At 40.6% G+C, this 27,707-nt stretch overlaps 1 protein-coding gene across 1 annotated transcript in view; it reads right to left on the bottom strand.

Moving 5' to 3' along the window:
- Positions 1–27,707, bottom strand: part of FLT1 (fms related receptor tyrosine kinase 1) — a gene marked incomplete at both ends in the record, with an annotated part of 109,418 nt that overhangs the window by 48,520 nt on the left and 33,191 nt on the right. Inside the window, 5 exons of the mRNA XM_080614188.1 lie at positions 1,170–1,278; positions 9,784–9,898; positions 24,762–24,921; positions 25,314–25,483; positions 27,472–27,589. Coding sequence (XP_080470314.1) covers positions 1,170–1,278; positions 9,784–9,898; positions 24,762–24,921; positions 25,314–25,483; positions 27,472–27,589 — 672 coding nt within the window. The remainder of the gene's footprint in view (positions 1–1,169; positions 1,279–9,783; positions 9,899–24,761; positions 24,922–25,313; positions 25,484–27,471; positions 27,590–27,707) is intronic.

The following is a 27,707-nucleotide window of genomic DNA, read 5'->3' as shown; positions in this document are numbered from 1 at the left end:
AGGGAGGACATTTTTCAAAAAAGTTTTCTTCCTTTGTTAAGCATATCTAGTGAGTATGTGTCTACTTTATTTTGACCTCAGAGTCTTAGCAGAATGAGTTAGATGAAAATCACTCATCAGAATGATAAGCAAAAGATTGACAACAAAAAACATATGAGAAAGCAAAAATTAAAAGGGATACATTAAAATTATTTTTTCGTTTCACCTTCAAGATTATGATTTTGGGATTAAAATATCCACATTTTTTAACCTTTTTGTCTTTTCTCACACTTCCGAATGAATCGCATTTCTTTAATGATCTACCATGAAAGTTCTCATCATCCTAAGTGCTCTATATACTACCACTTTGTAAACAAAAACGGAATAAAATCTTCTGCCAGAAAACAAATTCCTTGTAATAGCACGTGCAGACATTATGCTGCTAAATCATGCAGTAGTTATTCTCAAAAACTCATTGTTTTGGGGGTTTTTTCCTAGTAATTCCTTTATTCAAACATTTAACAACTTGTTTCTGAGAACATCTAAACACATCTTGCAATGGAAAAACAGCTGGAAGCATGCTCATATGTGCAGCTAACGCACGTGTTCTCAATGCCATGGCCCAAATGACATCTAAGGTTGTCTTTCTCACAAAAGGGAACAGAACTCTGTAATTTTTACCCTGCCACTTTTCTACATACAATTTGCCACAGTCCTTGAGAGCTGTGAGGGGTTGCCCAGTTACCCCAGGCACTCATTCTCTAGCACCACACTGCCTGCAGACACTGGCACTGCTCTGGACACTATACTGTGAGACCTCCTGGTTGGCAGCAGTATCAGGCTGTAGACACTGTCAATGTCACACATGATACTGGCTTACTGGCATATAAGAGTACAGTAAAATTTCATGTATGGAGTGATTGCAGAGACTAGGTGATTTAAAAGGGGGATTTACAGGTTGCTATATTTGTGAGCAGTATGTGTCATGCTGGATATTTGATGGAGAGATGAGTACAGACCTGCTGCTGTGACAAACCTTTCTAGGATCACCCAAAAGCATTATATGAATTCACAGGTGCACGCATTGCAACAATTTTCAAACTATGGCATAAGAAAAAGCCACAAGAGCCTAACAGTTACAATCCCAGGACCAGGAAACATGTTTGGCATTAGTGGGGACTAGGTCTTACCTGTTACAATAAAGCTGACATTTCTTTCTGATTTTCCCACTTTATTGGATGCCACACAGCTGTAGATTCCAGAAGATTTGGTTTCAGCTACAATGAGAGTGCTAGCAGTCTGTGAAAGAAAGAAGAGGTTTAGCTCTCACTGGCTCAGGAATTCAGTTAAATCTTCCTTTCTCTTTTTCTCAAGTCACCCTTGACAGTCCCATGATTCGCTTGCTCCATTTGCTCAGTGATGGCACCACTGGGGCTATTTAAAGGACATGTCACTATATACAGTTTTGGAAACTGTAGAAGAATAACAGGAAACAAGCTCCTTGGGTAACCCTTATATTATCAGAGCCATCATAACCAAAAATCCTTGAATGCGTCTTTCATATTGATTTATCTCTTGTTGCTGATGCAATAATAAGCTACAAAACATGGAGAGTGACAAAATGTGGCATACTCAAGGAGATAAACAGCCTGTAGGAGAGCCAAACTGCAAAGGGAATAGGTGAGGCATGCCTCAGGCACTTGGAAAATGCTGGGAAAAGAAGAATCTCCGTTTGGCACTATCAATCTGATTTCTCTTTCATTTTCTCATATACGTGTAGGGTGACAAAAGACGGGAAGAAAAGATGTTTACTCATCCTTTTTCAGACTATTTCCTCTTCTTAGACTTACCATTTCTGTTATTGAATAATAATATGTCTGTTTTCTTTACATTGTATTCGACCACCAACTTAAGAGGTTCAGCACACTAAATATTTTCACAAAGTCATATGACTTGCAAGCTAACACCTCGGAAGCCCAGGGACCAACAACACCTGGTGTGCCTTTAGAAAAATAAAAATCATTGTAATAATAAGAGTTATTCCTTTATGGTGATGGAACATCATGGTCTAATGACTTGGCATTTAGTGAAAAAAGAAAGTTGTACAAAAATAACTGAGGTGTCATTTTGATATGGAGGGGAGACATGGGACATGCATGTGGGATGGCTCAGCAGTGGGATGTGCTTTCAGGTAAAGCCAGCAGCTTAATTTTCTGTCTTTCTATCTCCATTCTACTTCTCCTGTAAAACATGCTGTGGTTGGAGTTACAGACAGAGCTGTGACAGTGACGAAAGGAAACTTTGTGACCGCAGAATCCTGCTGTTTGGAATGATTTGGCTTTTTAAAAAACCTTCATTTTTGTGCAATTAATACATTTTTTTAAGTCTGCCTGATTGCTGGGTTCCAGAGACAAGAACAAGAAGGTGAGTCACTAATAAATAAGAACCAGTTATCTACATTTCTACATAAACACTGGCTCAACATTTGCATTGCTTCTGTGCCTCCTACTCAGACTTTATGGCTGTCCTCAGACTCCTTGTTGAACCCCTAGATAATACAGATCTTCTGGTTTCCCTAAACATTCTTTAATAGAAAGAGTCTATTACTTTTCCTACTACATGAACAAACACAGTGGAGTCAGGACATTTGATTTTGGATTGTTTTCGAAAACCACCCTATGGCAAATTCAAGACTACAAGTGATGCTAACTGCACCTGTACCCTGTTAAGGTGTCTCAAAGGTCAGCTACTTGTCTGCTAACAAACTGCATCTCATTTCTAGCCAGAATTTTTCTAGCCTACCTTTTTGGCTCTTTTGTGAGATGAAAGAGGCTCTGTAATACCAGATAGATAATTACAGCCCTTAAAAATAATAATTCTGTTTTGCTAAATTCAGTAGGTTGACCTCTACAAATTCCTAATTATAAAGCATGGGTCCAGCCCTGTCTATATTTTATCATTCCCTTTGAATTCCTTCCAGTTTTTAAACATAATTTTGTAAAGTGTGGACACAGGGCTCAGTACCAGGATCCCTGCAGCCATTTTATCAACACTAACTCAGAATAGAAAGAAGTCCCAAAACATCTGCCAGAGGTCTAATGTGGGTGGTTAAACACTACTTCTGCCATCCCAGACTTTCCACTACAAAATTAGCTTTTTTTTGTGTCTCATAGCAACTTTGCCCAGGAAAGAATAGTGGCTTAAAATGCACAGTGAAGAACAATGAAACTCTTACTCTTTGAGACCAGAATACCTATATTTGTTCTGTTAGAACCAGAGCATTACTAAGCCTGAAAAATACAAGTCAATTATTCCTCCAACAATTATTCCAATGGTTTGAAAAGCTTTTGGTAGTATCAAAATGTATTTGTCATTATCAGGTATTAGTTTTTAATGAAAAATTGTGCATCTTGTCTGAGTTTTACTGCTCCAGCCCACTATGGTGTTATTATTACTTTTGTTACACTGAGGATGTAGACTTTTAGAATCATAGAATGCTTTGGGCTGGAAAGGACATTAAGATCACCCAGTTAAAACTCCCCTGCCATGGGCAGGAGCACCATGCACTAGACCAGGTTGCTCAAAGACCCATCCAGCCTGGTCTTCAACACTTCCAGCTATAGGGCATCCACAGCTGCTTTGGGCAACCTGTGCCAGTGCCTCACCACCCTCATAGTAAAGAATTTCTTCCTTATATCTAACTTAAATCGCCCCTGTTTAAGTTTGAACCCCTCGCCCTTTGTCCTATCACTACAGTGTCTAATGAAGAGTCCCTCCCCAGCATTGCTATAGGCCCCTTTCAGATACTGGAAGGCTGCTATGAGGTCTCCACGCAGCCTTCTCTTCTCCAGGCTGAACAGCCCAAACTTTCTCAGTCTGTCTTTGAACAGGAGGTGCTCAAGCTCCCGATGATCCTCGTGGCCCTCCTCTGGACTTGCTCCAACAGTTCCATGTCTGTCTTACGTTGACGACACCAGAACTGCACACAATACTCCAAGTGAGGTCTCACAAGAGCAGAGTAGAGGGGCAGGATCACATCCTTCGACCTGCTGGTCATACTCCTTTTGATGCAGCCCAGGACATGGTTGGTTTCTGGGCTGCGAGCGCACACCGAAGCTGGCTCATGTTCAGTTTCTCATCGACCAACACCACCAAGTCCTTCTCTGCAGGGCTGCTCTGAATCTGTTCTCTGCCCAACCTGTAGCTGTGCCTGGGATTACCCTGACCCAGGAGCTGGACCTTGCACTTCGCATTGTTGAACTTCATGAGGTTGGCATTGGCCCACAGCTCAAGCATGTTTAGTTACACTAAAGCAGTATGAATACAGTTACTGACCAGAGTGCTTACAATTTATTCCTTTTTTGTTTCGGTTGTTAAATAGCTCTACAGAACACTCCTCAGCACTAAAATTCAGTGATTTAAACTTAGCTTTTGCCCAGTGTTGGTTTGGTTTTGACCAACTTACACTGTCCCAACTACTCCTTAAGCATGAGCCAAGGATCATTTCTAACAGGCAACTTCCATGCAACCAATGTCTTTGGAGGGCAAGGGAGATAAATGTTAGGAACACAGGCGTTAGTGTCAGAGAGAAGCCATCGGTAGATTTAATTAACTAAGGCAGAGAAAGCCATAGAGTCTAGGAAAAAGCAAGACTGGTTTTTCAACAGAACAGAATATTTTAGAGACAACATGTCTCTGCATAAATCCTGTAATTTATAAGTTAGTCATAAGGATAAGATAACATCTCTTTAAATAGTTTGTGAGCCCTCCAGTGGTGCACTCTGTGTTCTGCATTGTGGATGCCATCCAAAACCTACCAGAGAAGCAGTGTGTACAAAACTAAGCCTGGCATGTTGTCATTTATTGAACAGTTACGGCTGTTTAAGATCAGTCAGTGCTGCACCATTTCTCTATGCAGCTATTGCTGAAAAAGGAGCAAGAGAAAAAATTCTTGCAGCCTTGTATTGTCTGGTTTTTGCAACAGAGAGTTTCAGGCCCTGGATTTGCAACAGTGTTATATACAGAAAGTATCAATCCAGTTACCATGATCAACAGAACAGGGCAAATCCTTTCTGGCATGCTTGGCATCTTGAGCATCATCTGTTAGCAAACCCCGTTTACCACCAAAGTTTTGATCTTTATTTCTCCTTTCTTCACTCATCATCTCAGCTGAAGCACTACACTACAGGCTCATCCCAAAGCCAGGGGCTAGGGAAGTAAATCCTGTACTGCTGCTGCTTCTGCCAGCAAATAAAAGAGGCATAAAGCAGAAATTCAGAGAAATGGAAAAGGGACTAACAGATTTGTTCATGGTGGAAAAAAATGAGGAAAAGATGGGGATGAAAACAGAATGCAAAGCAAGAAATGGGCGTGATCATGGTGAGCGGATGTAGGCTGGTCTTTCTCCTGGAGGTTCTGCTTAAATTTCTCTTGTCTCACAGTAGCTTAGATAGAGGATTCCCACTGCTCCAGCTGATGTCAGAGAAACAAGAGGAGTTTTCAGAAAATGGTTGACAACTTGATTCTTGCCTGACTCCTTGAAAGCCTCTGCAGACACTGGCGTAAACATGCTCCTTTCAGAGATTGCTATCCTAGCTTCTTGAAATATCCTGTACATTAAAAAAACAAAACACTGTCCTTTCAATGTTGAGCAGGTCAGTGCAAGTCTGCCAAATGTGGAGTCCCTCCTAGTTATGCTTTTAAGATGTGTTGGTTAAAAAACCAAACCAAACAAAAACCAAACAAACAAAATCCAAAATAAACACAAAATAAACCCCAGAAAACCAAACCCAACCAATCAAAAAAAAAAAAACAAAAAAAACAAAACAAAACAAAACAAAACAAAACAAAAAAAAAAAAAAACAAAGCCCACAAAAACAACCCAGAAAGAAATAAAGATTTGCTCTCTTCACCTTCTTGGGTTTATCTTTGGCTAAAGGAATACGTTTAGGAAGACCCATACAGAAATCTTGGCAGCATATCGTTGGGTTGGTTCTGCTGACTCATGAGGAAATCACGCTACAGATGCCATGGCATCCCCTGCTCTCCTCCCAGGGTCATTGGTAGAGTGAGGCAGTGCTTGATTCCTGCACTGAGGGAGGGCATTGCTTTCAGGAGCTGCAGCTCAGCAGAGGCAGGTGCCAAGTTCTGCTGGTTTTAATCTCACCAAGGTCTTGGCCCAGTGAGCACCTCCCAGGGATCTGCTCAGAAGTGTTGACAGTGATTCTAGTAGCACTTACGAGGGCCCCAGGAGAAGTATAATGTGCTGAGAAGAGACAAGCTACACTCCCACTGCTATCTTTAGCCTGGCTTCCTAGGAATATCACACTGTTTGTCCATCTGACAGCCAGCCCGTCTATCTGTCTGCCACTATCCTGTCCTCTCCCACGCGCTCGGTAGTTTTTGAACCCATTGCCCAATTCCAACCAAAATTGACAGACAACTCAAAGCTCATAAGACCTTATGCGTTTCATGAAAACCAGCTGTTGGGTAGAGGAGAAGGATCAAAATTAGTGTTATGTAGTGAGCTCAACAGCTTCCTCTTCTGCTTTGGGTTCCAGATGGCAAATCAGCACAGATGTAGTGGCAGGACAGCTGGCATGTGTAGGGACTGAGAACAGACACAACACATGCTTCTTCATCTCATTGGTAACAAGGGGACGTGGAAAAGAGCTAGAGGTCTAGTGACTGGCATAGAAGATGCAGGAGAGATGGACCCATCTTATTTTGCATGGTCAAACATTTTAATGAACTAATGCTAAGAATAATATTCACCAATATTAGCCCTGAGTTATATACATAGCAGTTAAGCTTTAGCTGTGAACACCGAGAAGTGATGGATTTTAGCAGCTGAATGACAGGAGAGTGTCTGTGACCTGTTTACATGATAAGTCTAAGAATAGTGCAGTTCGTAGGAAGTCACTGAAATGTCTAACAAACTCAGAATGAAAACTTTGGGTGGGGGAATCAAATAATTTCAAGAGTTGTCTTATGATCAAGTATTATGGCTTATGTTACAAAGTTCTTCCATTATGCCACCCAAGTTTCTCAGTGTCCATTTAGAGAGGCTTCAACAGAAATATCACTAAAACACTGTTGTTGTCATGGTTTCTCTGTCACCAGAAGAATAAAGTAGCACATGCTTCCTGCATTACTTTAAGCATACAGACACTGGGTTAAAGATTTTTCTAACTTTAAAAATATACTTGTAGCTACCTTGATAATCACAGACAAACAAACAATTAATCAACCTACCGCAGAGAAAAGCCAAACTGGAAGCACTCAGATGTTGCATATACAGGAAACTAGCACAATATCTTAAAGCAAGGTGAAAACAGCTACCTTGACTGCTGAAAGAAACCTTCTGACCATTCCCTGTTCATCTCTTCCCTTGATTACAATAATCTCATCCTGTGGTCATCCCCATTTCTCCTTTCAAGCTAACCCAAATGTGCAACTTTTTGAGTTTCTTCATCCATTTCCTACTGCTTTGTCTCCTACATCTTTGTTGTTTCCATTGAGTTTTGAGATTGTTTTTACCATGCTTGCTATGCTCGGATGTGGAAGTGGGTTAGACGCTCTGTTTAGATAGGAGGACTCCATTGATGTGGAAATGCCTCAGTTCATAGCTGTCTGCAGTAGCAGAACTGCTCACAGTAGCAGTCCATCAGAACCAGACATTCGTGATGACATGGTGCATTCAATGAGCTCAGTGCTATTAACAGTCTTACAATATCCCAGCAGAAGAGGAAGGTTTTGTCTGAACTGTGTCCCTTTCAGTTTGCTCTGGGAGACCAAGAATGACTCTTAGACTACAAAAAGTGAAAAGCCTATAGACTCCCATGGGAAAAAAAAAATCCTGGATGCTCTAGAGCCGCTGTGTGTGCACAAATCATGCAACTCACAGCCTGGCCAGGAACCCAAGCATTTTCTGCTTACAATAGCAATCCAGCTGTGCTTGAAAAGCTATGGAAGAGCAGCAGAAATTAAGAAACCTTAGAAAAGCTGTGAAAAAGCTGAGCAAAGAGATTGCTTCACTAACCTCCCCTTCCCTGTAGGGACCAGGAGAAATAAAGTAATGCAAGGTAGACCTTTCTTAGTCAAACTAAACAGCATGAAGACAAGAAATACCAAGGAAAACCACTAAGTTTTACTGCAAAACTTTCCATGTAACACATGCAGAGACCATTCCTTGGTTCATTTCTGGGCTCATTTTTTAAAAAGGGCTGCTTGCCAAAGATTTCAACCAAAACCTGCAGTTCTGCTGCAAGGACCCATTATTAGCATCTTTACTGTTGACTGGAAGTTGCTTTGACATTTCAGCCACTCCTCTTCTGCTGACTCCAAAATGCATGGCACACAAAGAGAATGAGATCTGTTGTTAGAGAGCTCCTGCACCCTGTCAGCAGGTAGGACTTCGCCCATGGCATGGCTAGATGCATTCTTGAAGATAATTGGTTCTTATAATCTTTAGCTCATCATTCCCCCTTTGGAATAGACCACGTCTTCCTGTGCCTGAAATTATTTCCCTTTCCTCCTTCATGTCTCACTTTTCATGTGCTTTCCTATGATAGTCTCCTCTAGAAGGCTGATTGCTCCCATCTTTGTCTGCATCTTTAAGCACGTAGAGGTGGCTAGCTGTGGTACTTTCTAAATAAAGCAACAGCAGGAGAAAATGCATTCCTGGGACTGATTCTTGGCTGCACACAAGTCCTATTTATTCTGTGGTGTGTGAAAGGGTCCTAACATGAGAATAATTGCAGCTTATGCTCATTTTCATATGCAGGAGACTAGAGGTTGTAAGGGAAGGAGACCTCTATCCCCAGTGCCCTGAGAATTATAAAAAGCATTTCAGTTCCTTAGAAATGACAAGCATAGAATAAGGTAGGCTTTAAAATATATAATCCCTCCAGCCATTACTGCCACAAACCAAACCAGCCTGTGAAAAAAAAGATGTCATGGCAGTGGCATGGTATTGTGTATCTTCACCTGAGCTCCTATGTAGCTTACAACCACAACAAATCAGTCTTATGTCTCACCCAGGTAGGTGCAGTTGATCTAGGGCATCCTTTAGTAAAACATCTTGATTTTAAGGTTTTAACTGATGGACAATCCTCCACAGCCCTTGGCAAGTTAATCTCTCCCACGTTAGATACCAATAGACTACAGGCCTACTCATCCTTCGTAAGTGTCTGTATCTTCCCATGGCCCATAAAGGGATGCTTGACTTGTACTAGACAGTTAACATTTAGATGGTTAATAACACTGGAATGAATCCCACCTTGCTCTCTCTGACTGAGATGTCTTTTAAACTTTGTTTCTCTAATCTGATTCATTTGGCCCTTTAAACTTTTTATTGCAAGAAAAGACCTGGTCATCTAATAATCTAGGACCACATCTGCGAATAAACTCTCTAATGAGAGTAAATTGTTTAATTCTCATAGGAAAAACAACAGGAAATTGTGCAATGTCACAAATGAAGCAAAGATGGCCTGGAACCATGCCCCTGTGCTTCTGAGGTGTCCCAAGATACTACAAACCAACTCTAAGAAAGCAGATATGGCGAATCCCACTGATTGATAAACTCTCTTGGCATGTCTCTTACCTTACTATGACTGCTTACAGGAATAAGTACATCTCAGCAGATAAATACCAAGTATGAAAGTTATTTGCATATATGCAGCTCTTCAAGTCTAAACAATATAAAAACACTGGCCTCTTCAGTATTGCCTCAATAGCATTTTGCAGTGTTTTTTTCAATACATGTTGTCACACAGAAAGGTTATCTGCTCCTAAGAATCATACCTTGTTTTTGCCCTCTATTACAGCTGTCCTCTCAGTGATGCTCTGGATCCTGTTTCCTATATTGCTGCCAGCTTTCAGGATGAAAGATCCTTCAGTATAAGAGCAAAAGCCGTGCCTGAAGACAACAAAAATGGAAATTTTATTGATTTGGTGATCGAGAGAAATATTCAACACATAAGACAAAACAATTCTTTTGGAAACAGTGATCAGTAAGGGAAACTGCAGATGTGGTGTTGACCGGGAAAGTATACTTCTCATTAAATCCTGCGGTTTGTAGCCTGACAATTGTATCCACTTCCACACCTCCTCCTTGAATATTACCTCTCGCCATTTAGCCGACTGTGGACTGAGAGATCAGAATTTACAGTCCGAGTCTAATTACAGGACTGTGAGAGACCAACATCCTATTTCCAGTGCTCCAGAGCCATTGTCATGGTTCAAGCGTGGCTTCAAACATAAGTTCATACTATTTTCAGCCTTAAATTCAAGACAAGTTATATTTGTTTCGAGATCCATTCCATAATGGATGCTGTTTCACTATGTGTAGGTTCTTTTTGTTATCATGAAAAATGATGCAAGTTCTCATTTCTGTGTGTTTTCTTTAGTTTAGTTTACAAAAATGTCAAAATATCCATACTGAGAGTCAGTGATTACAAGACACAGTAAAAATAACTATAATCCTCAAATTAAGAAAACAAAGTTAAACAAAACTATATGTAATTGTAAAAGAGATATAAATGTTCATTTAATCTGGGGGAGGGGAGGAATCAACATCATGTTAATGAATGCAAATCTCAGGAAAAAAAATGTTTTTGCATTATGCAACAAATTGGCTTGTAATCAGAACATTCAGGTGTGGTCATGGTAGAGCTAATTTGTTTCTCAAAGCCTAATGTGGTACACACGTGGAAATAAACACATTGGAATGCTTCTTAAATGCTGTCTGTCCCTATTCCTGTTTGAGGATATCTAGTTTTGCTTTTCATCCAAAATTTAGTTGTTGCTTGTTCAATTCCAGATTCATCAGTAGAGCTTAACCCCTTAGCAGGGTCAGGCTTTTTCAAATACGACATGGTCCTTTGATCTTCCATGGATTTGAAAGATAACGACTGTAGTATCTGTAATCAAATAGTTCTGACATGTATATCAGTTGTTCGGAGAAATGACCTTTAAAGCCCAGTGACTGGATAACAGCATGTGATGCAATCCCAACCAAAGAATGAGTTTCATTTCCCTTCAGCTAACTGTGCAATTTGCTTAAACTTTGTGTTGTTTATAATATCAATGGTACAAAAACTTTACATGCTTGTTTTTAATTGTGTAACTTTGCATCACACTGGCCAGTGTCTTAGCAGACATTATAGCTTAGAGAAATTACAATATGTAAACTAACTTGGGCTGTGATCATTAGCACAGATATATGATTGTCTGCCCAAATTTATTAATGTGCACTGTGAGGCTCAGTGAGCTGAAAAAGCTACAAACCAGGAGCAAGTCATTGTCATTCAGGCACGGAAAGAGGATAGGGAGCAATAGCATGGCAAGAAAGCCCTATTTGCACAACCATTTCTTTCAGACTCTTGGTTTAAAAGCCAGCTTCTGAGATATGATTTTTGAGAACATGGTATATGACAGACAGCTGCATTAAGATAGTTGGTGCATTCAGATTGGAAAAGAAAATGGTTAAAAATTATTCAGAAAGGTAGATGCTGTTTACTTTGCACATTTAATGCTTTAAGAAGTCTGGTTCTGTAACAAGACTAGAACACAGAAGACATGATAATGTTGGTAAGCTGATAACATTTCCATGCCATAGTAGATATCAGAACTTATTCCATGATGCCCATATGAGCACAGAGGCAGTATCAAACGCACATCTCTGACACTGGATATTTGGGCAATCTCTGTACAGGAAGACAGAGACTCCAAATCTCATTTCACCCATACAAAAAAGAAATTTTAAATTCTTTTCCTATCCCCACAGAATGAATTTATGTTTCTTTGTTACAATGATGAAAATTTTTGCTCTTTACTACAAAAATACCTTACAGAGACACATATTTTGGTACAGGACAGAAAGAAGGACAGAGATTTTCTCAATAATATATATTCAGAAATTGCTTGTGCATCTCTGACAGGCAATCTCCCTTCTTGCAGCTCTGGAGCCTCCAGGCTTAGTTGTTATTATACTTGTCCTCATAATTCCTTGAACAAAACTGTAATATTTAGGTTGCAATGTCTTAGGGATAAGGACAGTGTTATGTCTTTGTTGATGCTTAGCACAATGAGATGCTGATTACTCATTAATACCATAACACAAACCACCAACATAATTAGAATAACATCATGATAATAAGAAAAACACATGTAAAACTCTGGATGAAATATTAGCCCTGGAGGCACATACGTGAACCCTACTGATTTCACATACTATACTATCTCCAAGCTGCCAATTGTGATGTTAATGCAATTACAGTAGAAAATCAAATACCCTTAATAGCTGTTGTCCATGGTTTTAATGAAAAAAGAGCCGTAACCAAGCTGAGAGTACATTATCCAACAGCCCACAGTAAACAGCGGGAGATGTGAGCACAGTCGTATGCGCCACTTTGACTCCACAGCCTGCTGGATCAGCAAATGTTTACAAATCAGTTGCAGCACGACTGCCTGGCAAACTCTAGGACAAGACTCAGACTCATCCCTTTAGATGCAGAACCAGATGCTTTCTCTCCTCAGATGCCAAATGCTCTCTCTTTAACCTCAAACACATTAAGAGAGTTTAGGACAAGCATACAAGCCACCTCCAGTCTCCTGAGCTGGTTGTTAGGCTAGTACTCAGACACTCTGCCTCTTGCTGCTGCCAGTGGTGCCACCTGAGGCCACTGCTTAAGACAGCAGCATCAGGTAGAGATAATGAGGGAACAAATGGGACTAATTAAGAGTTCTATCTCCTAACCTGACCTCAGTTTCTAACAACAGGCTTTTTGTAACAGAAAGAAAAAAGGCTCTCCTGAACTTAGAAGCAGTCACCAAACCAAATGTTTGTGTTAACTACAGATACTTGGAAAGAAAGAGAGAAAAATGAAAATATAAAAATTTCCTCTGGCTGGGACCAAAATACACAATCATCTTCCCATTAATCCAATTGATGTTTCATTGCGTGTGTCCTCAGATAACATCAGCTATGTATTTTTCTGCTTTGTAAAGAAATTGCAAGTTACTCCAACTATCTACCCAGGACCCTATTTGTAGCAAGAACTGCCTGTGTTTGCAGGGAAATCCCACTGGATACCTGAATCTTACTCCAGGTATCTCCAGAGCATGTGAATTCCTGAAATGTTTTGTTGTGGGATGAGCCTCATCACTTTGCGTCTTCAGGAAAGCTTACAGCAGGGTTACTGCCAGGCTAATGAAAAAGCACACAATATGCACAGAGATTGATAAACAAGCTGATATCTGCCAGCACATTTCTAAGCACTTCTTACATGTTTCCCTGCAGATCCGTTCACTTCACTACTTTGTGAGTGCAACTGTGTAAGTGTAGAGATCCTATATAATAGATGATAATGGATAGGGGCAGGCGGATGTATGCTTCTAAGCCTTACGCAACCTCAGAGCAAAGTGATCAGGCTCTGCTGTCTTAGTGGAGCACTGGGAGAAGCAGAATAACCAGGCTTCTCCCCCTCAGGTGGTTTTCCCATGTGCCTGCATGCGTGCTCGCATGCGCGTTTGCCTGTGTGCATGCACATGCACACCCGCACGCACAGGCACACTTCTTCCTTTGTGTCCAGAGCCTGAGAAATAGGCTATTTCTTTGTAAAAACAGGAGCTGTTAATTCTCCTGTGGGTTTCCAGGGCGGAAGCAGGGGTGAGTGCAGCTCTGCGGGCGCTGGGGCAAGCTGGCAGCATGCACTGCCTGCCCTGCCCTGCTGCCTGCAGCGCATGTCGAGCTCCACCAGCAGACCTGCTCGCCACCCTTAGCTTTGGGTATTTACACTTCTTTGGAAGGCTGGGGAGTGGTTTATGCAACCAGAATAAGTTCAGCTTTATAAGAGGTCTGTGATGTGCGGAGCTGGCACTGGCAGGGGCCCTGGGGGAGGGGAACCAGCCTGCTTCTCAAGAATACATCAAGCCCTTGAGGAAGCAGAGTGTGCCATGTTTGAAGATGCAAAGATAATCACAGTGCTGGGAACCGTCTTGTGTAGTGGAGGAAGCCAAACAACAAGAGGAAAGCAGCATATGCTCCTGATTTCGCACAGGAAGCTAACAGCACCTCCTGCCAAAGTGAGATAAGAAAACTCCCATGGCTTATTCTGGACAAGGCCGTGGTTATCAACCTTAGCTTCACACTGTCCTCGCTCTGCTCCGCAGCCCGCTCCCTTTCCTAATGAGTTTCAGAGCCCTCACCTCTATTAGCGTACAGCATGCCAAGCACAATAGCATGGTGTATTTATAACTATAGATGGGGAAAAGTTTCCAGGGTAAGAGTGTACTTCATGTCATCTTGATGTATTTCACTGAAATCAAACTACAGACCAGCTCCAAGCTAAAGTCCTGCCTATGAAACTACTGGTCTCAGAAGAAAAGCTATTTTGTTGTCACCCCAGTGATTTACAGTGGAGCATACTAGCTAAGATAACGGATTTGTCTAATTATTCACAGGATGTATTTGACCCTCTGTGTGACTGACAGGCATAAGTGAAAGCCCTAGACACAGCTTGTGCAGACACATCTTCTTCCCCATCCTGGAGACATTCTGCAGTTTAAGTAGTACAGTGACAAATACGAATGGAAGACCCTTGATCCCTGTATCAGTTGGAGAAATACTGATCTTCTGTCTCCTCATCTTCCTAGCTCCTCCCTCCCAAACCCTCTTATGTGATGCCAGAGGCCATTGCAATCTTTCCCTCATGTAACATCCCATTCAATTCTCTAAGCATTCCTCTTGGCAAAGTCACTGGCAACCTCAATCACACTGTTGTTTACTGAGGTAGTATTTGGCAATTACACCGGTACTAGGAGCAAAAGGAAGCCATCCTGTCACTGACAGCGACCATTTTTGAGCATAATTAATGGCAGGCACAATATTTTTCTCAGCATCTACCCTTTTTTTAGGGCAGTAATCAATTCCTAGCAGCATCAGGGCAATGTTATTATAAACTCAAGTTGAGCTGACTCATATCTTTCAAGAGGCAATGGTGACGACACTAACTTTAAGACAGGAACTCTGGAAATTCCTGGAATTGTAAAGAATATATAGGAACTGTTTTCCACTTGGAAGTTATCACAAAAATCAGAATAAGATGGGCTTTGCCTGCTCCACGCCTTGGCATCCAGCACCCTGCATTGATAGCAAGGGGCTTGTTAACCACGTGCCCCGGGGTATATTGAGTTGATTTGTGGCAGGAAACAGAGAGGGAAAATAGTAGCAGGGACATGTACAGGTTGTGAAACGTACTTTATGGGGGTGGAGAGGGAGAACGTGTTCTGGCTGTCCACCAGCGTGCTTCATGGCTTTGGCTGTGGATGTGACTCTATGATTCTAAGGAGCTATGGTCCAAGTTCCTGCTATAGATCAAAAATAATCGATGCTGAGCCTACTGCATTCAGTGGAAAAGCTGCAGCCAGCTGGGATTTCATTCCAAACACCTTCACTGATACGCAGGTTAGTAGGGCTAGGAGGAAATCTACGAATAGTAGGAGCTGGATGAATTTTACTTTGTATATTGTAGTTTGTTTATTTATATTTATTTAGGAGCTTAGCAAGGGATGCTAAACAAGAAATCCTAGTGAAAGCAGTGCAGATTCCTCCTTTGCACGTCTCATTTGCCTCTCTGCTCTCACTGGCACTGGTCCCTACTGCAGTGTCAACACTTGCCCACCAAGAGGAGATGAGATGTCACTTGCCCATCTCACTTCAGATACCCTCATGATTCTTGGAGAGCAGCAACTCTCCATCGCCACTCCTTAGCCGTTGTCCCCACTGTGGGATCAATTTATGACCAAGGACACTATTAGCCATGTTGAGAAGTTACTCACTGATGGGCTTCAGGGTGGCTGGAGGATTTCTCAGTGGCCTCCTGGCATTCGGCTGGGTTGGGATCCTGGCGCACTGCTCACTTGACAGAATGAGGATTGAGTTGTCTTCTGTTTTGTAGGATGTTCTGTGTCCCCATTGAGAGGGATACCCATTGAGAGGGAAAGCTCATTCTCTGGAGGAGATCCCTAATGTCCTGCATGCTCCATCCTCCTGGTGAGCATCTTTGCAAACAGTAGGGTATATGGCATTCATAGCTTTGCTGCATATTGCATTGGCTTTATGGAAAAATAAAATGTTTGACAGCTGCACACTGCCTTTCTTCCTGTTATCTACATGTAACCAGATAAATGGGTAGTGTTTCCCTTACACACTCATCCTTTCCAAATGTTATGTCTTGCCCCGAACTATTCCAGTATGCTACTACAGAAAGTTGATTTATCTGAAGTATCTCAAAAGAAGCAGTATGATCAACAGCAGTCTTACCTAAGCACCTTTCAACCCTTCATCATCCCACGCTCACATTTCTACAGGGAAAAAAAATAGCTTCTACATCTGCACACCAGCTATTTACAACAAAATGCAAATGCCTGAGGCTGATGGTCACCTAAATACACATTTTGCTTCCAGTGTCTTTGCCAATACTTGATAGCTCTGGCCATTTGAAAGGAATTTTTAAGGTGTTTGCACATCCTGGGGTGACTTGACATTTTTGCAACTTGAGTTTCTTATCAGATAATTATATTTTGCTTCTTGACCTTCAATTTCCATCTTCACACTGCTTACTACTCTTCATGGATGCAGAATACCATCATACTTCAGCCAATCCTTCCTTCCTTCTTTTCCGCTTCCTTTACCTCCTTTGCTAGACTGTCATCACTCTCATCTCCCATGCAGTCACTGTGACTCAGCCTCCACTTTCTCTGTGTGAAAATGACAACGATGTCCTCCACAGAGGAGCTGGACGTTGGCTGGAACTATAGAATTATCACTCAGATTTCCACAAGCACCTAGTATTTCTTTCAGAAGAAAAAAGTGTTTGGTTTTAATAGTCCATATTACTGAAAAGAAGATGTGTTTTCTGATTTGGTTGAGTAGTAAGAAACCTGAACAGAAACACCATGAAGACTATATACAATGTCCACTCTTGCACTCCATTTATTTCCAACCCAAAGTCCCCTACGTAAGAAGTCCAAGATATTGTTCAGACCCTTCTAGCATAAGCTATTTTTCATGCACAAGTCACTTCTAACAGCTTACATGGCTTGTAGACATAACCTCACCTCAACTTCCAAGATCCAGATACCCCCAACATCTTTCTCATAATGCCAAAATTTCCTTCCTTTCCCTTGCTTTCCTGACTGGATCCTTTTGCCTTTTATATCTAAAAAGGAGTAACTCTTTACTAATCTGTTTACACAATCCTTAATGCTCCCTGTCTTGTTGATAAGCAGGAAGCACAAGTAACACCCTTTCCATTTTCCAGTGACCAGCAGAGGAGATGAAAGAGCTATTGCTGCATAGAGGTTGTATTTTTCAAAATTACTTGTTTTCAGCTTCACTGCAAGTAGAGGTCTGAGAGCAGCTCTGGGCTGACTGGAGTGAGGGACTGGAAGTGCAGGCAGAAAACAAGGAAAGGATGAAAAAGAATGGAGGGAAACATTTTTAAGGAGAGAGGGGAATTGATTAGAGGGAAAACAGGAAGAGAAAATACTGACAGACGTGGATATAAGACCAAGGATCCATCTACCCCATATCCTGTCTCAACAATGACCATAAGCAGATGGTTGGGGATGAGTAAGAGCAGGACTAACTTCAGATACTTCCTCCTAATACTCCCCCAGTCACCAATTATTATGAGCTCAGGAACTTCCCACAATGCAGGCTGTTTCTACACTTCAGTGGATTTCCAAGACTTTGTGCAGACTTGTGAAACCCTCAGAGTCCTCTGGCAAGGAGTTTCACAGATCTGCTATCCACTGCATGAAGAGCTACCTCCTTCTTATGTTCCAAAGTACGTTCCTCCAAGCTTTATTTAATAGGCTCTACTTCTTGAACTGGAAAAGACATACACAACTGAACCTCAGACATGTGTCCCCTTCACAAGTCTGTATATCTCTACCATGTAGCCCCCAAGTCACTCTTTTTTGGGTCTGAGAGCCTTGACCTCCCTCCTCACTCGTCCCTCACACATTCCTCTCATTCCTTGAAATTCCTTTGATCCTTTTTGTTGCCCCTCCTGGTGTGTCTCCCAGTTAGGCTGCGTCCTTTGAGATGAAAGGATCAGAAATGCTCATAGTATAAAAGATGTCTGTAATTTATGGATTTATGTGGAGTTATCATGGTGTTCTCTATTTTGTTCTTTATGTCTTTCCTAGGAATTCCTAACTTAATTTGCTTTTAGAGCTGCTCATGACTGTGATCACTTTCACAAACCCATGTATCACAACACTCAGATCCCTCTTTGTGGTAGTAATGATTAGCTAACAGCCTTTTTACACTTCAATTTTACATGTGAAAGCGGGATTGTTTTTTCCTATGCGCATCATGCACATTTATCTTCCGTGAATTTCATCTGCCACTTTATCACTCAGATACCAAGATTCACATAGTTCTGCATTTCTTCGCAATCAGGCCTCATTCTTACAAATCTGAATAACTTTGTATCATCAGTAAACTCTGTCACGTCCTTACCACCTTTACCAGGTTATTTCTGAACATGTTGACAAGTACAGACCCCAGCACTAGCTCCTGAGAAACTTCACTAGTCGCCTCTCCTTGTTGCAAGAACTGGCTGTTCCCTCTTAGCCTCTGTTTTCTATTTTTTAACAGAATATATTTTTCTGTGCATGATCTTACCCCATACGCCGCATCTGTTCAAAGCCTTCTGCAAAGGCTTTTTGAAAGGCGTACACTTAAAAGGGAAAAGGATGCTAACTAAAGTTTGTATATTTTTGTAAAAGGTGTACTTGATCCAGTAATAGTTCTCCATTCATAATCACTCCTAAGCACACACAGAGTTTGACCTGGTGCCTTCCTTTGGCCAAGAGGTTTCTGGCTAAGTGGCTGGGATGTCCCACTGGCTTGGACACTGCCAGCATGCAGAGCCTCTCTCACGACGTGCAGTCCCCACGTACAGCTTGTCACATGTTTTATTTTCTATGGGCTGGGCCACAGGGAGTAAAAGACCAAGCAAAACCATCCCACTGTCTACATGTCCCTTATGTGTTCTTCCTTGAGACTGGGGGTCAGGCTGTCCGGAGTAAAGCCAAGAGACCACACTGTGAAGGCAACAAGAGGGGGAAAAAAAGGAACTGGAAAAAAAAAAGAGGGACAGGAAGTGAAAAAAAAAAAAAAAAAAAGCGTAGTGAGATAAAATAATAATCAAATCATCGACAGCTTGCAGAATAAATTCATCAGTGCATCATCCTGAGGACACACTGGGGCAAACTGCATGCAGTGTATAGCATGTGTTTGTCAGACTTATTCATCCATACATATATGCCACGTCTGATTCATATGGCATTTTGTTAGTAAAATAATAAAACATATATATCAGAAAAATCTGAAATACTGACTGAGGACCAGGACACAGCCCTACAAGCTGTTTTCAGAGGATAGAAGGTGGAAATGCAGAATGAGATGTCTCAGCACATTTCAGATCAGATGATAATTCACTCTTTCTTTTGGCTTCACATTCTCTGCAGGTCCACTGCTGCAATGTACACTCATGTCTGCTCCTTTGCGTACTTTGACAGATAAGTGAAAAACACAAGGGCTGATTTTTACTTATGCTAATCTCTTTCCCCAACCATAGCAAAATCAGGGAGTAGTTAGCGTATTTTTTTGATGTACCCATTTTAAGTATCTTTACATTACAAGATTGGTGCAAGATTTTCATGTAGTAGAGCATGGAAGGCATGTCCTGGAAGGCATGAAGGCCACCAGCCAGATCATCAGTCAGTGTGAATTTAGAGATGAGGATCTGGCCACATGTCAAATTAAACAAAAGCATTTTTGAACTACCTGTTTATTAATGGCATCTGACCTACTTTTACCAGCTCTATGGACTCAGACTTCCCCTTCCTGAAAATGAAAGGTGGCATGGGGAACAAAAACAGTTGCTGTGGACAAACTAATGGGCATCAATGTCTGCAGACATCCAACAATTAAATTTGGGTGGTTCAGTACATTTCTAATTCAGTACAATTAACATTTGTTCCTTACTTGTTCATTTTACATACTTCACTGATGTTCCAAATCCGGTTTCCCCCAATAATCTATCCAAGCACATCCTAATGATTCTGTCTTTCAATCCCTTATTAATACACTGACATAAACAATGCAGAAATGCAATTAGACTGCTGTGCACATGTGGCCCTGCTCCTCTTTCACTGAAACTGGTGGAAGTCTGGCCATGCGCTTTCATTCCGATAGTTTCAGTCTTTCTATATCTCAGCAGAAGTTTCAAGGAAAGCCTGTAGTTTTCGCCTCTCAGAGATTAACAATATGTTATGTTCCTCTTCCTCCCTCTGTATTGCTGGAGAGCTATTTCTATTGAAAATAATTCATGTGACCTTAACTTTACACTGCAGACAAGCTCAAAGGGAGATAATACTCCCTTCTTATCGCTCTGTGTTAAATCAGTAGTGATTTCAATGAGGACCCACACAGCAGAGCGCTGTGATTTCCTGAGCTTAGCTCCTTGGCAGCAGTATCAGCTTAGGCATTGCTGCACAGCACCTAGTTCCTGCTGCCGGCTTCTGTCCTCAGTTTCATACTCTCAGCCCTTCATTCTCAGTCCAATCATTCAGGTGGGTTTACACCAAGAGAAGTTCATATCCTGATGCCATAGGGGGAGAGAATCGTGTACCAGTTTTTCCAATAACTTTGTTTTCGTAGGCATCTCCACAATACCATTACGTTTCCCTCTCCCTCACGCACACGTACATACACAGAGAAAAAAACAAAAGCCAGAAAATGCAGACTGATGTGATGGGAGGGTTGTAAGATAATAATTGGATATGCAGTTTGGGGCTAAACAAACCTGATTGATAGCTCAAGGAAAGAGGGAGGCAGCGAGGTGATGGGACAGTGTTGCACCTGTTTGCGGTTTCTGAAGGGCCGATTGGCCAAACCTTGGGCAGAGGATGACGAAGATCTCTCTGAAACTGGCCACATGGAAATGTCCACAGAAAGAAACTGCTTCCAAATGACATCATACAACTGCTGAAGAAAACAGTGCTTCCACTGAGCAATATCAGTATCCCACATGCCTTTCTTGGCAATCTCTGCCAGACCAGTTTAAGATAAACACAAATCTGCTGAAGAGATTCAGGTCAAGAACCATTAGCATCAAGCACGTTCCTAGTGTGCAAACGCTCGTTCTACAGCCTCAGAGCTGATCAGTTTTAGGTGGAGCCCAGCCTGGCTGTCTCCAGAGACCTTCAGCAAGCCCTGCTGCTGCTGCCCCTTTGCATGCCTCCACAGACAACCCAGACCAACCCAAAATAAGGCAAGAAGAAACCACTCGAGGGTGGTAGGGAAGAAGGCAAGAAGACTGATGGATTGTAGGGCAAGTGTCCCACAGGCTGTCTTCTGCTATATCCATTGAGCAACTGGGGGCTGCCTGGCCTAGGAATGCATGTGTCTGCTACAGCTGGGTAAGCTGGAGTAAGATAGCACTTGAAAAGAAGTTTGTCAGTCACTTAAGAAGGATTAATCTTTCATTTTTTAAATTGCATTTTATTTTAACTCTTATTACATCTTCTACTGTCTCTTGCCTGAATTTACTAGCTCTGCAAAAGCCTTAAAAATCACCAGAACATAACTTTTTGCCCAAGTTTTTCTTGATTCTTCTGTGTTTCCTTGGTGAACATTTCTACGCTGGGGTGAACATCGGAAGATCATCTTTCCACTTATCCATCTAGTTAGCTAGCTGGCTGACAGAAGGTTATTTTAATTGCAATAGCACTGGTCTAAGCAAAGTCATTTTAAGAGAAAATAAAGAACAGAAAATTTTAATGAGGGTGGTCTGTCCACATTCCAAAAGTCCATTTGTTGAACAGGGTTGGGGTTGGGGTTTTTTCTTGTTTGGTGGGGTTTTTTGGTTTGTTTGTCTGTTGTTTTTTTTTTTAATTTGCTACCAGGAAACTATGGTTACTGTTTAATTTGGCTGGCATTCTATTACTGACTTGAATGAAGTACAGAGAAGAGTTATGCAGATCGATTTATGAAGATAAATCACAAAACATTAAAATATATCTGCATTTTATTTAAAAGCAATGGAATCCTTTCAAGGCATTTTTAGATTTTTGAAACAGAAACTGTTTGGAACAGAAATTCAAAGAAACAGCCAGATAATCTAATAGTTTCTATTAGGGAGCTCATAGGCAACTGTCCTTTAAAAAGAAAACCATCCTATTTTTCCACTAAGTGGCATAGAACTCCAGTGATGTGAAGTTAAGCATGCATATAAACCTTGGAGCAAACAGATCTGTGCACTGCAAAGCTTTGCAGTAGCAGCATTGTTTCACTCAGAGTGCACAGTGTGTCCCATGGTACGGGACTCAAACTTGAGGAGAATCTGTACTGCCATACACTGAATGATGGTAACCTGTGGGGGTTTATCAACTTAAGGTACAAGGCACAGAAATAGACACTACTCAAACACAGATGAAGTAACATTTTAGCCTTAGAAACCTAATGCTGAGCAGGTAAACCCAAAGAAACGCTGTAATGGCAGAATAAGATACATTTTTTCCTCTGCTGCACAAAGTACACACAACTTAAATCTGTTTTTCAGCCAAATCTCCCCTTACACAAAGGGGAAAGTATAGTGAAATAAGAGGGATTAAAGGGTTCTCAATTTCTTCAGGGGAACACTTTAAGTGGCACAGATATCAGCCTGAGCAAAGTGTGCCAGCCAGTGAGCTAGTCCATTCTGCTCCTTTCCCAGAGCCAGAGATAAAATGCAGTTGTTCAGGTACTTCTGCCTTTCTTTGATAGTTAATTGTCACCATATTATTCAGAAGGAGTCACTCCACTCCTCTTAAGTAAAGCAATAAAAGTGGTGTTCTCCAGACTATTTCTTCAATGAGCATTTAAAGGAGAAGGAAGGGGAGGGGGTTAAAGAGAATTGTCACAGAACAATTATGAAGGCAATTTGGAAGCAAGTCTGGAAACAACCTTGTAACAGAGCCAATAGCCAGTTCAAGTTGTTACATTTCTCCTTTGATCACCTGCTCAAACACAGTTCTAATTAGCATTTAATTGAGTTTGCAGTTTAGCACATTATTAAACACCTGCTTGTGGATATTAATTTCTATTGCTGATAACACGCACTCCTGTGCTGTAGTGCAGATCTGTGCCTGTTAACAGAAAGGAAGATTTGACAATGGACCAGTACCACCCCATCTCCCAGAGAATGACCAACAGTTTGAACAGTGGTGCACTGTGACTTCCACCAAGGGTATGCACAGATGTATAAACACTTGACAGAAATGAATAGATTGAAAATTTTCACATACACATTTCACAGGGTTTCTCTGCTTAAAAGATGTTGCTATTTCTTTTGACTTACACCTTGCAACCATAAGCAAAGCCAAATTAATACTCAGAATTTTGCAACTCATCCCTCAAAGGTAATATAACAGATAGAGGAAATGCAGCCCTCACCTGTCCTCAAAATGAAGAATTTCAGGTTATACCTATGCCAGCAAAAGGAGAGATTGCTAGTGCCACCTCTTGGTGAGAAGGGCACAGAAAGCCATCATTAGCATAATACCAAAGCAAGGCATAATTGGAAAAACTCTCTGTGCTCCTAGGAAGTGCTGACCATTCTCTTCCTGATCACAAAGCATTTACAAGCACCCTTAATTTGAAATGAGATATTTGTCCTATTTAATTGAATGAAGTGTCTTATACCCCTGCAGTTAAGCATAAGCTTAAATGTGCGGCTGGACTGGCACTAAAACCCAATTCCATAAAAGAGTTAAAGAAGGTAAGTCTTATGTAAAGTAATTATCTTCAACTCAAAATGAGAAAATGCTGGTTCCTAAACTTCCGTTAGGCTTAAGTATCTTCATTGTGCTGTGATCCAAATAGCTTCCATGTTTGAACCCTTCAATAGTAGCTTAATGCTAAAATGCCATTGTGGAGGTTTAGTGTTAATCATTACGATTGTGTCAGATTTCACGATGCAGGAAGAGCTTTGGATAAATGAGTCAACACGCAAACTTGTAATAGTAAGAAATTGAGTTCAAAAGAAAGCTTAAATATAAAAGAGGATTAGTTAAGCGCCACATCAGCATCATGTAAGCTTGTATGGCGCCATTTATATTTTACGCTGTTGAAATATCATCTGGAGAATGCTGGGCACATTTGGCTTGCTGAACTGAATCCGTGAGTCAATGTATCAGAAAACACATTTGACCTTCATAATGGAAAAAGTTGTTAAGATTAGTTCTGTTGAATTTCAAAAGATGCCACACAGGGGAATCACTGTGCATGAAGGAAAGCATAGAGGAAAGCATGGAAATCTCCTTCATGAGAAAGTGTGTGAACTTTGCAAGACATTGTCTGCAATGCTTCCCGCAAAAATTAGCAAGTGATTGTCGCCTCTGGACATTACATGCGTGAATGGTAGCGAACTGTAAACAAACCTAAGTAGCAATACAAAATAACAACTCTGCCCTCCATTTTCAAATAATGATGCAGAAAAAAATGCATTGTGCATTTTTACTACATTATTACATGTTTACTAATTATTTACTAATTATTACATTATTACATGTTTACTAAAAACTATATTAATTAAAAGCACACAAACTCTACCAACTAAACAAGGGTCAAGGCAAGTTTTATTCTTGTAAAAAAAGTAAGTATTTAAATGTAATAGTAAGAGAAAACATGCCAAATAGAAGTAAGAAAGTTGCCCTACCTTGTTCTAGAATGATTTTGTCTGCAGGGATACCACATCCACTTTATTTTAGGCTGAGGAATACCATACACGGTGCATGTCAGCATTTGCTTGCTGCCCAGTAAATACAGGTTGGGATCAGGGAATGATGACACGGCATTTTCATATATCTGGGGTTTCACTGCAAAGGATAAAAATTAGAAAGCAATTAAAATCAGCTCATCTCCAATGTATTACATGATCATGAAAGTACTACATTCCTGCAGGGTAAGTAATAAGAAAAATCCCTAAGAAAACAAAGAAAACCAGCAAGCCTAAGTCAAGTCAGATGAGTGGTTAGTAACACATTTAAGTCATCAGGAATAAATATGTGCCCATGGAAGACAGAAACCCTTCTAATGAAAACCAGCACCCGTTTTCTGATTCCAAGATGGGTCTGTCACCCTCCATATGGGGCTTGGATTTGGGTCCATGAAAGTCAGTAAGAAAACACTTAATGACCTTAATTGTGCAAGATAAAAGAATATCTAGTTCAATGTTTGGGAGAAGAGTGAGAACATGCTGTAAACTTACCATTTACTGTAAGAGTGACTGTAAGATTCTTAGACAAATTCCACTGTCGTATGCTCAATATTATAGTGTAGTTTCCAGCATCTTCCTCAGCAACATCCTTTATGATTAATGAATAGTCTTTAACCATGTATCGGGCACACTTTTCTGCAGCAAGTAGCCCATCTTTTAACCTGTTTAAAAGAATTCCAGAAATCAAAATCTTGCAAAAATAATGTAGCTTAAACTGCCTGCATTATTTCATTTCACATTTCTCAATCTTTGGGCAACAATTGAACTTACAGCCCGAGATTCTGTTTATCAGAGGCTTCTCCTTCCCTTACAAATAAGATTGGTATTCTCCAAACTGCTTTATAAGTATCATTATTCTATATATAAAATTGAAAAGGATCTGACAGGGCTCTGTAGTACTTGAGAGTTGCTGAAAATTGCAGCTCTATCTCTGAAGGTCCCAATTTTCCATGCTCGTGATGCCATTTAGTCTAGAAGACAACCATTTTGGCTAAGAGTCATTCAGACAGAAACAGGTTGTATCATCCAGCACTGATCATTTCTCTATGACCTCAGAATACATCCTGGGACAAAGTATTACAGTAGCCTAAGCACAGCTGTGATTTTAGGAAGAGGAAGAGTAAGTAGATTAGATAAGCACTAAAGAATCAGATATCCTGCTATCAAGCGAATGTTTTTAGAGATAACAGAAAATCAGCATAGAAAATACTGTCACTCACACACAGATTCCTGAAGAAACACAACACTTTTCTTCAAAGTCTAAAATACAGCATAAACCACATTTTAGTAGGTTGCATGATGTATGAAGGTTGACATAATGTTAGTAGAGGAGTGCAACAGTGTTTCATTATGATGATGGACTTGATTAAAAGATTCCCAGGTTTTAGTAAGTATTTACAGAAAACCTACTGTCAGTAAAAGAGCACTAAAAATTTGGTCTAAGGATTATGAATTTAGGCATTTCATTGCATCTGTATTTTACAGAACCACGGAATGGTTGAGGCTGAAAGAGCCCCTAGAGGTCACCTAGTCCAACCTACTGTTCAAAGCAAGGTCAGATAGTTGGCCAAGACCATTTTCAGTCTGGTTTTTAGTATCTCCAAGGATGGAGACTCCACAGCCTCTCTGGACTATTTGTTCCAGTGTTTGACCAACCTCACTGTAATAAATAAATCTTGTTTAAATAGATTTTTTTTTTGCCATATTTCAGAAGTTCTGGATCTATATGTGTAGCCAACAGCCCAACCATTAAGGAAACTGAAAATACCGTCTAAATGGCTAGCATCAGCTCTATTTTTGTCCCTTAAATTTTCCATGTGGATCTATAAATGTAAAGGTTTTGTAAAACAAAACGTTTGGAGCAAAAGTAATTCCTGGCTGTGAGTAACATGAACTCTCACTGTTCATGTGTCTATGGTTTGTTTTCTTAATCAGTCTTGTCATAGACCCTTTGTTAAAGTGCAATGAATTGAGCCAGAGCTACTGGTGTTTAAAATGATTTAAACAAAACAACAACAACAAAAAAAACCTCTCAGCACTCGAGATCATGAATAGATAACATTGTTTCATATAAAAGTGGTTTGGATTAGTATAAAAAACTGTTCAAAAGATTTCTTAGCACAGTATATTTGAGCCAAAGTGAACGCTCCAGTCGCTAAAGTAGATCTACAACCTGCATTTCACCATATAATAAACCAAACTTCCATTGTTTTTTCTAATAGTGCACATCTGTATGAGTCAATTCAGTCTTTTATTTTAATGAAAATCTTTTTTTCTCCTACTGTCTGGAAAGGAAGTTGAAGTCTCATATCTAGGTCTGAGTGAAGTTAGATGCAACACTTTAGTCAAGCTTGCTAGAGATACAAGTTGTATGGTGTCCACTGATTTCAGTAGGAGACATAACCTATCATTTTTGAGGATGTGAGCTTTAAAGTTTCCAGATCTCCTTTTTTGCACTTGCAAAATGGAGATAAAGTTCTCATAAATTGTTAAAACCCAAGACAACCCTGAAACTTCCAACAAAACTACAACTGCATTGTCTCCAGTCTGTTGCAATTTCAAGGGGCCTTATTTGAATATTTTACCAAGGTAGTATTTTTCATCTAAGCAAAGGTCCAGTATGCATATGTGAAAGTAACTGTTGTCCTACCATATAACCTCTGGAGAGGGAAATGCCTTCACTTTCATTGACAAACGATAGGATTTTCTTCCAGCTACAGCCTCCAGTGCAGTTTTTCTTCGACGTTTCAAATTAATGAACACTTTATCTTAAACAAAATAAAAAGAGTCCACTTTATTACTGATTTTCAGCCTGCAAAAAGAATTGTTCTACTAAAGAGAATAGGAATCCAAATAAAAGCAATCTTTAATAGTTTTGATGTCCCC

Source organism: Psittacula echo (assembly GCF_963264785.1).
Source record: "Psittacula echo genome assembly, chromosome: 3".
Lineage (NCBI taxonomy): Eukaryota > Metazoa > Chordata > Aves > Psittaciformes > Psittacidae > Psittacula > Psittacula echo.
This window is presented reverse-complemented; position numbering and strand designations above follow the sequence as displayed.